The sequence below is a fragment of the Tauraco erythrolophus genome, chromosome 6, assembly GCF_009769465.1.
Source record: "Tauraco erythrolophus isolate bTauEry1 chromosome 6, bTauEry1.pri, whole genome shotgun sequence".
NCBI classification, from domain to species: domain Eukaryota; kingdom Metazoa; phylum Chordata; class Aves; order Musophagiformes; family Musophagidae; genus Tauraco; species Tauraco erythrolophus.
In genome coordinates, this window is record NC_141470.1 from 27,004,019 (window position 1) to 27,016,926 (window position 12,908).

Sequence of the window (12,908 nt, forward strand, 5' to 3'; positions counted from 1 at the left end):
GACAAGATTTGTCTCACCTAATCCTAGCTACGTGAAGCAAAGACAATTCTACCAGAGTTTTTGACACTGACTTGTCTTTTTATTCAGACAGAGAAAAGAGGTACTTTTCAGACATGATTAATCTGAGCTATTATTGCTTTTTTAAGATACTCATTTCCCAATACTGACTGCAAAAAGGACCCTCAGGAAATGAATTTTCAAAAAGGAGAAATGCACTGCAATCTAACTATTCCTACATGTTGTGTAGAATATGACCTTAGATACCATGCTTTGAACAATGCTCTACGCTCAAAGTCCAAACACAGCAATCCCTCCCTAAATCAAGCTCTGGCTACAAAGACCCGGAACAAATCAGAAGCACCAGCAAGTCATCATGAGGGAAAGTCACACTGAAGTTACCACCATCTCTCCTCTCTGCTTACAGGTCTGTCTGAAATCACTCATTATGAGTGCTTCAACTACATCATTCTTCCTTCTCACTGCAACCAACCAGACTCATGGGACTAATCAGAGTGGTGCTGTGGGAAAGACAGAGCCATCATACGCTGTCCTCAAGTTCATGGAGAGCTTCTGCCTCATCAGCGCTGCCTGTGGCATGGTGGGAAATGGCATGGTCCTATGGTACCTTGGCTTCCGCATCCGGAGAAACCAACTTCACCGTCTACATCCTGAACCTGGCCGCTGCTGACTTTGGATATCTCCTCTGCATCGCCATCGAGACGGTTCAGTACCTGATGCAGTTCAACGTGGGGGTGCAGTTTGGGATATTCCTCTTCCTAGATCTGTTCATGTATGGGACCGGCTTGTATCTCCTGGACTGCCATCAGCATTGAGAGGTGCCTGTCTGTCCTTTGTCCAATCTGGTGCAGAAGCCACCGTCCAAAGCACTTGTCCGGCATCATCTCCGGACACCTCTGGGGTCTCTCCTGCTGCTGAACACACTCGGGTATGTTTTGTGCCACCGTTCGCCGCTCTGCCAGGACCTGCCAGTTCCTGCTCATCACCATTGGAGCCTTGGACTTTCTCTTCTGCACGCCCCTCATGCTGATCTTCAGCCTGACCCTCTTCCTTAGAGTCAAGTGCAGCACCCAACGCCTCCAAACAGGCAGGCTCTTCACTGTCATCATGCTCACTGTCCTCTTCTTCCTCATTTTCGCTGTGCCTCTGAGCGTCCTGATCCTCTTTGACTTCTTGGGCTACAAGTTCCTCTACTCCCCCGAGATCGGCTTTGTGTTGTCATGTGTGAACAGCAGTCTCAACCCCGTCATTTACTTCCTTGTGGGGAGCTACAGGGATCGGAGAACCAGGGTCACTCTCAGGCTGGCATTCCAGAGGGCCTTTGAAGATTCAGCAGATGACAAGGATGAACGGGAAACCCCCCGTGACACAATAACTATGTCCTCCTAATACCCTGCTGTGCCTAACACAGTTACACTGATCTGGAGCTGAGGGCTGATAGTTTACAGAATTGAAGAACTCTTGAGATATTGGGGGAGGGTTTATCTCACCTAACCTGTCAGTATCTTCAGGGTAGATCTCTACCCTCTAGCTAGTTATTTTAAGCTCCATCTGTGGTGGGTGAAAATACATAAGCACTTGGACACAGAATTTTTCTGACCTGTATTAGGACCATATTGAAAGTGCCTGTTTCTTTCCAGCGGCCATTAAATGATTTCACTTTGGTAAGGTGAAGTGTCTTGATATATGCATTTCGTCAAAGGAATCCCTCTCAGACTTTTCAGCTCACTCAATGAATCTCTGTCTTTCAGAGCAAACAATATCAAATTCATAAATTCGCAGTCATTTTTTACTCAGATCTCTGAAGAAGAGGTAGGAACCAATCCTTCTCCTGTTGAAATCAGCCACAAAATTCCTGGAAGGAAAGTCTATAATCTATCTCACTTCGTTTTAAAGTCCTGTATCTCAGCAACACATGCAACCTTTTGCAGCTCACAGAGTGCGTGAATCTTTGCTTCCTAACGTGAATATTTCAAATGGTGAAATGATTCATGCCCTAGAAGTTCCTTTCTTCTATTAACTAGGGAGATTTCCATACCATAGAGTTGTGATGTAGTACAAAAGGGCTCCAATCCCTACCAACTTGCCTTACAACTATACACACTGAGTTGCATGCTCCCTTTCTTGTGTTTCAATTAAATACAGGGCTGAAGTTGTATATTATTTTAGCTTCTCCAGTCCAGGACAGAGTATCTGCATCTAACTACATCATGCATTGGGTTGTTATTTCTTCCTTAAGAGGACAGCTTATAAGAACCCATGGCTTCTAACATCTCCTCCACTAATAGAAATAAATTCAAGGACAGGGAAAAAATAGGAAACAGAATAAAGGTAAATAAATACCACAATTTGCAACGAACTATTCTTCAGACCAAATCTTTTGATCCACAAGATGTGACTATTTGAAGTGGTGCACTATCAGACTATATAACATTTCCTCTTTTAACCTAAATTGAAGGAAAGGGGCAACACAGGTAATTTTCTTTGAGAAACTTTACAGATTTCCTCTTCGTGCCTTCATCTGCAAATATATTCCTAAAGGGAAGCTGCATTCTTCTGTTCTCTATTATGTTTTTTTCTGCTCGTCTTTTTATTAATTTTGAAATGCACCACTTAAAAAAATAGTGATTCACCCTAATGTCTGTGGTTGCTTTTTGCTTCCTGTTTACAGTTCCTGAAAGCTGAAATTTGAGTTCCACTTTTACTATTGTTTAATTTTTAATGCTATTGTTCTGCAATGTACATATGGTTGATTCAGATCAGGTCTATGTCATCAATTACTTTTAGTAAGGTTCTTCTTCTAACTTCTACTGCTGTGGGAAGAGAGCATCCATTTATCAGAAAACATGTTAAAAACGTTTTCTTTTAATGTCTGTAATGATTTTATCATTGGGAGAACCAAAACATTCCGTTATTAATAAAAATGTCAAAAGCCTTTTTTTAGAAAGGAAAACAAAATTGTATTTAAAAACATTATCGTGCTCAGAAGAAGCCATCAACTGATAAAACATACAGAATAAAACTGTAAACATTCAGAACATAAACTGTGAAAAACTTTCCATCCTGACAGTTTGTCCTTAAACATAGCCACTATGAAGAGAAGCAGCATTTAACCTGAACACTTTACGCATCACATTGATGTGAACACTTCACACCCAACTTTGGACATTTAACAGGTGATGCCTGCATATAAACCTCCATCGGAGACACCCTCAATCATCCATGGTAAAAGACAAGCATTCTCAGGGGTGGCGTCTGCCAGATATTTGCAGTGTATCTCCTGTGGTCCAAAGGCAGTCAGTGATAGGATCTGCAAGGAGATGGGGATCATTTGCAGGCTTTTCCACCCCAAACTAACACTAAGATAGTCAGCCCAGCCTGCCAAGGAGAATGTCCTCAGCATCTGAATTAAGTTTGTCCTCTGAATTGCGTGATATCTCTCTGGAAGGATGCCAGAGCATCCAGAAGATCAGAGGTCCTGCATGAGAAACTTACATTCCTCGGGGCCACCAGCACCCAGAAAAAAAAACACATTTCTGCTTCCCTGGGGACAGCTGAAAGGAGACAGTCAGCCCAGGCCATAAGTGTTGAGTGTGCTCCTCAACATGGTCCATGTGGCAGCGGTGTGCAGTGCCTGCGAGGGATGGTGTCACCTATTCCCCAAGGGCAGCAAGCATAATCACTCCTCCAAGGACCCTAGACAACAGTCTGAAATAATCTTTATTTTCTCCGGGATTTCAGCAGAAGGCACACACATTACTGTTGGTATTTCTGCAGTGCCGTTAAAGCCTGGGGGAAGGAATACGTTTAGGCATGTACACGCTTCAGAACGATCTCGTTTTCATCACATGCAGGAGAGTGGAAGACTCTCCAGTGTCTTAATTTGATTCCCTTCCCCAAGCCTCTGTCTCCTACCAGTTATCCCCACCCTCCCCTTCAAGCAGCTACTCCATTCTCCATTCCGAGAGCTTCTACAACAACCAGCCCACTTCTCTCCCTCACCCCAGCCTATGTATCTATCTCACCCACATCTCAAAGGAACAGCCTTTCCCTTGTGATACCTGAAAAGGAAAATTGAACTTTCCAAGACTCATTTTGGAGTTTTAGAATGCAGGCATTCTTTATTGCAGCGCTGGGCGCACGGGGGATATCTCCTCCTAGCATGCACACCCAGCTTCTGGACAGAAAATTAGTTATACCCTAAAATCATGCATAATTCATAACATATTTACATATTCTTAAACAATTGGTTAATTTTCTCTCGCTTTACATGTAAATTACTTCGCATGCTCAGTTCTCTTCGTCCACCCCTTTCTTTTGGGTCTGGGGTGTATTTAGGGTAGGTGGTCCGTGAGTTGGTGGTCGCAATCTCCCCCTGCCGGAATTAACTTTTCCCCCCAAGTCACTGCATGTTCACAGTTCAGAAAAACATGATAACAAAGTTTATGCGGTTTCTGGGATGTTCACTCCAAAGGCAGACAGTTCTTGATAAAGAGTCTCCTTTTTAATCACTCCTGACAGCTTCAAGGATGGTCATCTTGTTAGTTTCTTTAGGTATGCATAAATCACCTACTGCCTACTGAACCCTTCATGAAACTCTTACACAAAAACTTTCACCCCTTTATTGTTGGGTAACACTTGCAGCCCTCCCCAACATTAGCTGCCAAATTCCTTCTCTTGCACCTTTCATGGAGATGTGGCTTCATGCCACAGGAAAGAAGGGGCAGCAGCTAGCGAGAGAAGGCTACATCCTCTGTGGAAGAGGAGTGTCAGGGACAGCTAATTAGTGGCAGAAGGAGGGGCAAGCACCTCTAGACAGCTGTCATTTGCACTATTTAGGTGTTGCACCAGCTCACAGCCCAGTGGTGTCTTAGAACCCACAGAGCAACTTGGGATCAGGCACAAAGAGGAGCAGAGCAGGTGCAACAGTGCAAAGAGGCTTTGGCAGGTGAGATCTGCTGGTGAGACCCAATTTAGGTTCTAGAAATGCCACTTTAGGCCCTGCAGGTTGTACACTTTAAAAGCTTAACTGTCAAAAGCATAGTCACCCATTCCTACCCAGGCCAGAAAAAGATGGCACGCCAAAGCAAGCGTCCATAGGCAAGAAGCTGTAGATAAAGGACTTAGTCTGATCCTGAGATCCATTTAATTTAAACTAAGAGAGGTGACAAAGTCAGGTCATCACAACTTCACAAAATTTGGATCAAGTCTGCTCGAAGGCAACTCCTGACTGCAGAGGCGAAGAAAGACTCTTGCATCTTCACGGTGTGACACCTGAAGACTGAGGGACATTTTTCCCCCTGGAGCCAACACGTGCCCATTTCAAAACTTGCACAGCTAGATTGTTAAGTCTTTTCTTCCTGTCCAGTTTATCTCCTGTCTGCAGTATTTCTGATGATTGCTATGAATAAATCGCTGTGTTTGCTACCCTTCTAAAGTCACTTTCAGCTCAGCCTTTTAAAATACTTTTTCTCTGCGATCAGAAGTGAGCCATGAGTCATTAAGGAGCTGTAAGAGCTCTGTGCAGTTTAGCCAGGCTCCACCTGCCAGCAGGAGAAAGAAATAGGTGCCTTTTTACACATACTGTGAAAGAAGGAAGGCTCACAAGCACTGCTGGGTGGACAGTAAGGGCTGATCATGTCCAGAAAGGATTATCGATGCCTAGCACTCAGGGGATGAAAGCCTCATTATCTGATCTGTCTCCCTCACCCCAGACACATTGGTCAAGCCATTTTTTTCTTGGAGTCTTGGCAGGATTTGGGGTAAGGCACTGCACAGGAAGTGAATTTCAAAGGAGACATTGGGGAAAGGAATCTTCTCCCTTGGAGTAATCCAATCTAAACCAAGTCTGATTTTCCAAGAAAGGCAAAACGAAATAGAACACCATTCCTCTGAGAACTTCCCACAATCTCTGCTAACCACTCATTTGTATGTCCCTAGCATAACAGCTTTTGGCCCCAGTACAAATGCACAAAGAGCCTTTCACAGACGCAAGCAATATCCCAGAGCACAATGGAATCCCTGGCAGGTGATTTTCTCCCCACCTACTCTAGGAGCAACCATAGAAGTGGAGCAGAAATGTCAAATCACCTCACAACGTAAAAGAAACCCATTCTCATCTGCTGCTGACTTCATCCCATTCTCCTCCTCTGCACAGTGAAAACACTCTTTCCTGACAGCACTTGCATCATTATATCACAGAGGACACAAACTGAATCTGCAGACTGAAACATCTTCCCCATCTTTTCCACAGAAAGTGTTTCCCAGAAGATGCAACAGGATAAAAGAGAAATCAAGAGAAAGACACTCTAGAGCTGATGCTAGATCCTGGCTTCTCTGAGAACTCAATTCAGCTGCACAGGGCAGAAGGTAAGCAGTTGAGGATTGGGTTCAGAAATGCCTCACCGTCCACACATTTTGCATTGTTCTTTGTCTCTGCAGTGCCATATTCCGGTCCTCTCTCACAGGCATACATGCACACAGAGTCACTGTGTACTCACACCCTCCCCATCTCCTACTGCTCTGTTTGTAAGTAGTAATGCTTTCTTCTGCTTCTTTTTTCTCTACTCTATTGAACGGTCTCATTTTTTCTTCTTCTGCATGGATGCCACACTTAGCCACCCTCCATCTCTCCAAATTCCTGCATGATTTTGCCCTTTTCTCAGCAGTATGCATCTTGCTAGCTGTTACCTACATAGATAGTAATCACACGTGCCCCTTGAAAGCTATATGTGCCAAGCCACAAAGCTGTAAGAATAAAAACAATGTCAGTCACTGAATGTCTCCATCTCTTCTCTGATCCCAAGAGAAACAGAAAGGAGAGACGTATTTGATTTGAGGTATTTCGTCATGACTGAGGAGCTCTATCACTCTTTCCTCAAAGCAACGCAAGCCAGGCTTATGGAACTAATCAGAGTGGTGCTGTGGGAAAGACAGAGCCATCATACGCTGTCCTCAAGTTCATGGAGAGCTTCTGCCTCATCAGCGCTGCCTGTGGCATGGTGGGAAATGGCATGGTCCTATGGTACCTTGGCTTCCGCATCCGGAGAAACCACTTCACCGTCTACATCCTGAACCTGGCCGCTGCTGACTTTGGATATCTCCTCTGCATCGCCATCGAGACGGTTCAGTACCTGATGCAGTTCAACGTGGGGGTGCAGTTTGGGATATTCCTCTTCCTAGATCTGTTCATGTATGGGACCGGCTTGTATCTCCTGACTGCCATCAGCATTGAGAGGTGCCTGTCTGTCCTTTGTCCAATCTGGTGCAGAAGCCACCGTCCAAAGCACTTGTCCGGCATCATCTCCGGACACCTCTGGGGTCTCTCCCTGCTGCTGAACACACGGGTATGTTTTGTGTACCGTTCGCCGCTCTGCCAGGACCTGCCAGTTCCTGCTCATCACCATTGGAGCCTTGGACTTTCTCTTCTGCATGCCCCTTATGCTGATCTTCAGCCTGACCCTCTTCCTTAGAGTCAAGTGCAGCGCCCAACGCCTCCAAACAGGCAGGCTCTTCTCTGTCATCATGCTCACCGTCCTCTTCTTCCTCATTTTCGCTGTGCCTCTGAGCGTCCTGATCCTCTTTGACTTCTTGGGCTACAAGTTCCTCTACTCCCCCGAGATCGGCTTTGTGTTGTCATGTGTGAACAGCAGTCTCAACCCCGTCATTTACTTCCTTGTGGGGAGCTACAGGGATCGGAGAACCAGGGTCACTCTCAGGCTGGCATTCCAGAGGGCCTTTGAAGATTCAGCAGGTGACAAAGATGAACAGGAAACCCGTGACAATAACTAGGTCCTCTTAAATTTCTCCCTTTTTTTGCCTACCGCCTTTTGAAATGAAGAGAAGGAAAAAGAGAAGAAACATATAAAGATTCGTTTGAATCATTGGGCCCTAGAACCCGGGAGCGGAGAGAAAGTGAATATAGGAGCCTAATTTAGGGTTATACCAAGCCATGTTGCTAGCCCCATATGTTAACCTCAAGTTCAAATGCATTTTGTTTATTTAGGCTCCTCCACATTTAAGATGAGAACTGTCCTTGTGATTAGCTTACTTTGCTTACTGTCACTCTCTCTGGGTGCCAAGTTTAATAAACAGCATTTTTAAATGGCTCTGCCCGGTCTTTGTTTGCTCTTTGCTCTTAGCTGTCACTCTAGAGCTGCCATTTCAGCTCCTTTTCCACCAACTTTTTCACTTCTAATGCCATTGCATTTGCATACCTCACATATTGTAAAAAGTGCTTTTCAAGACTGGTTTCAAAACAGATTATCTCTGGAAATGAAGCATAAAATTGATCTTCCTTCACCCCCCAACACTTACTCTTAAAAAAACCCCAACAAAACACGAATCAGTTGTTACAAAAAGAAACGGAAGCCAGCACACCCACAATGTGTTGGAGGCTGAGAGCGCCATGTGGGAGATATGTTTCTCTGCCCCTGTTCTCCTCCCAAGGTGTCTGACTGGACACTGTCCCTAGGGACTCACCAGAAGGAACTTTCCAAAACTACCCCAGCCGCAAACTGAAAGCCTTCTCTTAAAAGAAGGAAGAAACACTAAGACATGGAGTAGATTTTCATGGCAGAAAAGATGAACGAAGGGATGAGTTTCTGGGAGAGATGGTAGTGCAGGAGAGCTTGAGAAGCATCTGAGGAAGGCACACACTGCACAGTTGTACACAGTGTAGGAGTCTCTGCAAGGCTTGGCAGCAAAAGGTGTTACCTGGCTGCAGGTGCAGACTAGTTTTCAGATTCTCTCTCCTGGCACCTGCTTCAAGTCCCTGTGGGTGACCCATGAAGCTCTGGCCAGAAGAAATCTAGAACGTTTTTGAGAGGAATCACAGGAGGAGGCACAAGGATTTGGAGAACATAGACAGCATTAGTGCTGGTCAAGGACATTCTCTTTCCTGAATGTACCTTTATGATAGAATCCACTTACTTACCCTCAATTTCACTCCTTTCGTGCACCTTCCAAACTCACTTGCATATCAACAAAGGGGCCTTTTCTCCCTCCTTCACCCCCAGCTCAGGCAACTGAGGACAATCCCTGACTGATCACATCTCAAACAGTGTGACACATCCCTGCAGTAAAGCTGACTGGTTGCAGAAATACGAATGGGGTTAATTCAAGGAGTTAAGCCAAGGAAAGAGCTGGGCCAAGGCTGAGCTCTTGGACACTCTACTTGGCATGTGTCATGTCAGGCTTAATCCTCAATATGCCATTCATCTTGTTTTTTCCATAAGAGAATAGATGTCACCTGAGGCTAGAATTAAAATGCTAATGCTATTTAAGATGTTAAAATTACTGTAAACTTCAAAGTACAGATACTATTATTCTGCTGCTTTTCTTTTCAGGTTAGTAAAGTGTCACTACATCTCCCCGGACAGTGAACTGAACAGGAATTTGGAAGGTTTAGAAAACAAGACAGAAAATTTTATGGCATCCAAACAGAAAACATACCTTTGTCAAGACGACGAGCTAAGGACCCAATTGAAGCAGTCATGGTAGGGAGACGTGATTATTGTTACATCAAACTAACTAAACTTAGCAAACTTCAGGTTAAATACGTTCTGAGAATAGTTCCTCTGAGCTCAACCTGCTGACACTACTCAGTGAGGTGACTCCTCCGCCGTCTCTCTGCAGGAGCTGTCTTCTAACTTCCATCTTTGTTTTACTCTTCAGAGGCTTTCCATAGCACAAAAAACCCTTAACCCTTTTTTAGTTATTCCTTATAGGGTAATAGATTTGAAAAAGTGCTGCTGCTGCTTGCAGAAAGAAAATCTCTGGGTGCAACATGTAATGACCAGCTAAAAATTTGATGGATTGATACATGCCCTGAGGAAAACATCAGGCAGGAAGGCAGTGATAAGAATGTAGATCTCTCCTAGCTGATCCTGCTCTGTGTATGTTTTAGATGCTAATGAGGAGGAAGATGGAGAAAATCAGTAGCAAAAAAACAAATCAGGAAATCTGATATGAAGATGGACTTACTATCTTCTTGAAGATAGGCTGAGAGACTTGAGATTGTTCAGACTGGAGAAGAGAAGACTCCAGGGAGACCTTCTAGCAGCCTTCCAGTAGTTAAAGGGGCCTACAAGAAAGCTGGAGAGGACTTTTTACAAGGAGTGTAGTGACAGGACAAGGGGCTTTAAACTGAAAGAGGGGAGATTTAGATTAGACACAAGGAAGAAATTCTTCCCTCTGAGGGTGGTGAAGGTTGCCCAGAGGAGTTGTGGACGCCCCATCACTGGAAGTGTTCAAGGCCGGGTTGGATGAGGCTTTGAGCAACCTGGTGTAGTAGAGTGTCCCTGCCCATGGCAGGGAGATTGGAACTAGATGATCTTTAAGGTCCCTTCCAACCCAAACCATTGTATGACTCATCGTTAAAACACGTTGCTCCACACATCATTAGACAATAGTCTCTTAGGTTGGTGGACTCACCTGGAATTATTGATGCCAAAATGCCAGTTCCCCTCCGGGCTGATGGATGACTGCTGTGGTACAAAACTTTGTAGCACTGTTTACTTCACAGTTTTGAAACAAGACAAGAAGTAGCTGATTTCACTAACCAGCAAGAGGAAGCAAGCGTGCAGAGGTGCAAGCCAGCACCCAACGAGGCTGGGAGGGGATGACTGGAAACCTCATCCTTTCAAAGATGGCAAAGAGAAGAGGAATAGGAAGATGGAAATCAGCCAAAACAGAAAAATGGCGATGGTGCGTAACAACAGGACACAGCCTAACTGAGTTCTTGGGAAGAGTGAGAAGCAGCAGGGAGAGCAGCACAGGTGGCATTCCTCAGCCACGGGGGACCCTGCACTGGAGCAGGTGGGTGTTACCTGACAGGAACTGCCGCCTGAGGAGGACCCATGATGGAGCGGGGAAAAGCAGGAGAGGGAAGGATGGCGGAGAGAAACCGCTGCATACGGGCTGTAATGGCCCTCAAGTGCCCCTGTGCTGCTGGTGAAGGAGTCTGGAGGGAAGGAGTGCAGCTGAGCTGGGGGTAAGAAGGTCGTGCTTTAATTGTCTCTCACTTCCCGAATCTATTTTAATTGCCAGTAAATTGGTTTCCTCCGAGTCAATTCTGTTTTGCCCGTGATGGTAATTGTTAAGGGATCTCTTGTGCAAAGGCGAACTGAGGACACCTTTCTCCACCAGTTTTAAAGAGAACTGAGGGTGTCTGTCATGTGCAGAGGGTCTTCCATAATACATCAAATCCCTGTAACTCAAATCTGTCTCTGTCAGAGGGAAGGACTCATTACAAAGCTTTTCTCGTTGGTGTTTCTCTCCCCGTTTCTTCCTTTCTCTCCCACCCTTTAAGAAGCAAGAGGACATAGGAACTTTCCTTTGCCCCGGTCTGTACTTTTCTGGTAATGTCTGTCCCTATCCAGGTCCCAGCTTGGAGCTGACGCATCCTGAGGTGTGGGGGACAAATGAACCTTGACCGTGACCAAGGGGCCTTCTAGTGAAAGATACAGAAATGGAATGGATGGGAACCAGAGCTGTAGAAACAATAAGCTAAAATGGTTTTAGTGTTTAAAAAAAAAAAAATCCTTCCTCTCAGCACCTGGGTCTGAACCAGGTACTGTAGCGAGTCTGACATGCGATTAAGGCAGATCAACTCCACAGCCTCACTGGCTTTTCACTGGCAATTTTTCCCCACAATTTCCATGTGAGTGTTTTCTGATTGCAACCAGTCACTTGGAAGTCTAATATTTCCCAGCTGCAATGGGTGGAATTTGTCCCCTTGGGATCTTTTGGGACCTTTCATAAAGAAACTGACTTTGCATCACTTCGAACTGAAGGAGGAATGAGCTCATGAAGTCAAATTTCTTCTGAACAAGGACCAAGTTTTAGGTCACTCAGTGACGCTCATGACTTCTAATCTTCTCTGAGTAAATGACTAATGGAAAGAAACTTTAGAAGATAAGCAGTATAGAAAACATCGTTTTTTGCTGACAGATATTCCTATTTTATATAGATTGTTTCTGTCCTGGTGATTATAGCAATATTAGTCCTACTTAATAGTTTGGTTTTTTGTTCTCTGTTTTTAATTGAATAATGTCATGGATACTTGGCACTATGATTTTCTCCATCTTAAAACACATCTTGTTATCTTAGTCCATTATGCTTATTCGGAGCTTTCTTAGGATGCGTTTCCATCATAGCTCTGTTTTGCATTAGAGCAGCAATATGTGCATCACCCATTTTATGGGAAGTTCCTGACAAAAAGGAGGGATCTGAGAAGAACCAGGAACATTCATTGCACAAAGTGTGGTAGAGGAAATAATACTTGAATTACTGTCAAAGACAGCACTAAGTATAAGGCAGATCATAATGAGAATAAACAAAGGGGAAAATGAAGACAGAAAATGGGGACTGGACAAGATAAATAGTTTTTTATTTAGGACACATGAAGAACCTTCACGTCAGTGTGTTCTGAAAAAGGACAGAAAAGCCAGTTTTATTTTAGAACTTCTAGTTGCAGCTGTTAGTCTGGTATTTCACAGCTGCACTTGCGCTTTGGCAGATGAATAACACTTTTTCCAGTGATTCCAGAGGGAGCAAGACCAGCCTCTGTGCGATTCACCCAACTACACGTGAGGATTTAGCACTCTGGGGATGTTCTTCTTCATCTATCCTGTCCAAGCAAATCCTTTATATCATGCAAATTTGTGGAAAAATAACAGAAATTGGGGGGGAATGGGAGAATATTATCCCCCAAAGTACAGCTTATGTCTTAACATGAGCTGTAATATTAGAGCAGCCTTGAAACAAGACACAGTTGCTACTCCTAGCAACAGAATGCACTTGGAAATGGACAAGGCCTGCATCTAGTCGGACGGAATGTGCAATATCTGTGATGTGGGGAACAGAGTGGTATGGAGGTACCACGGCTC

The 12,908-nt window shown here is 44.5% G+C and overlaps 2 protein-coding genes across 2 annotated transcripts; both read left to right on the plus strand.

Annotated features, from left to right (window-relative positions):
* The first annotated feature begins 434 nt into the window (after positions 1-434).
* On the plus strand, positions 435-1,407 carry LOC104371522 (proto-oncogene Mas). The gene is given in 3 exon segments (XM_009991226.2): positions 435-649; positions 651-815; positions 817-1,407. Coding segments are annotated over 3 exon segments (960 nt in total). The 5' UTR covers positions 435-445.
* A 4,689-nt stretch (positions 1,408-6,096) lies between these two features.
* LOC147528555 (proto-oncogene Mas-like) lies at positions 6,097-7,809 on the plus strand. The gene is given in 3 exon segments (XM_086612947.1): positions 6,097-6,116; positions 6,902-7,360; positions 7,362-7,809. Coding segments are annotated over 3 exon segments (927 nt in total).
* The last annotated feature ends 5,099 nt before the right edge of the window (positions 7,810-12,908 follow it).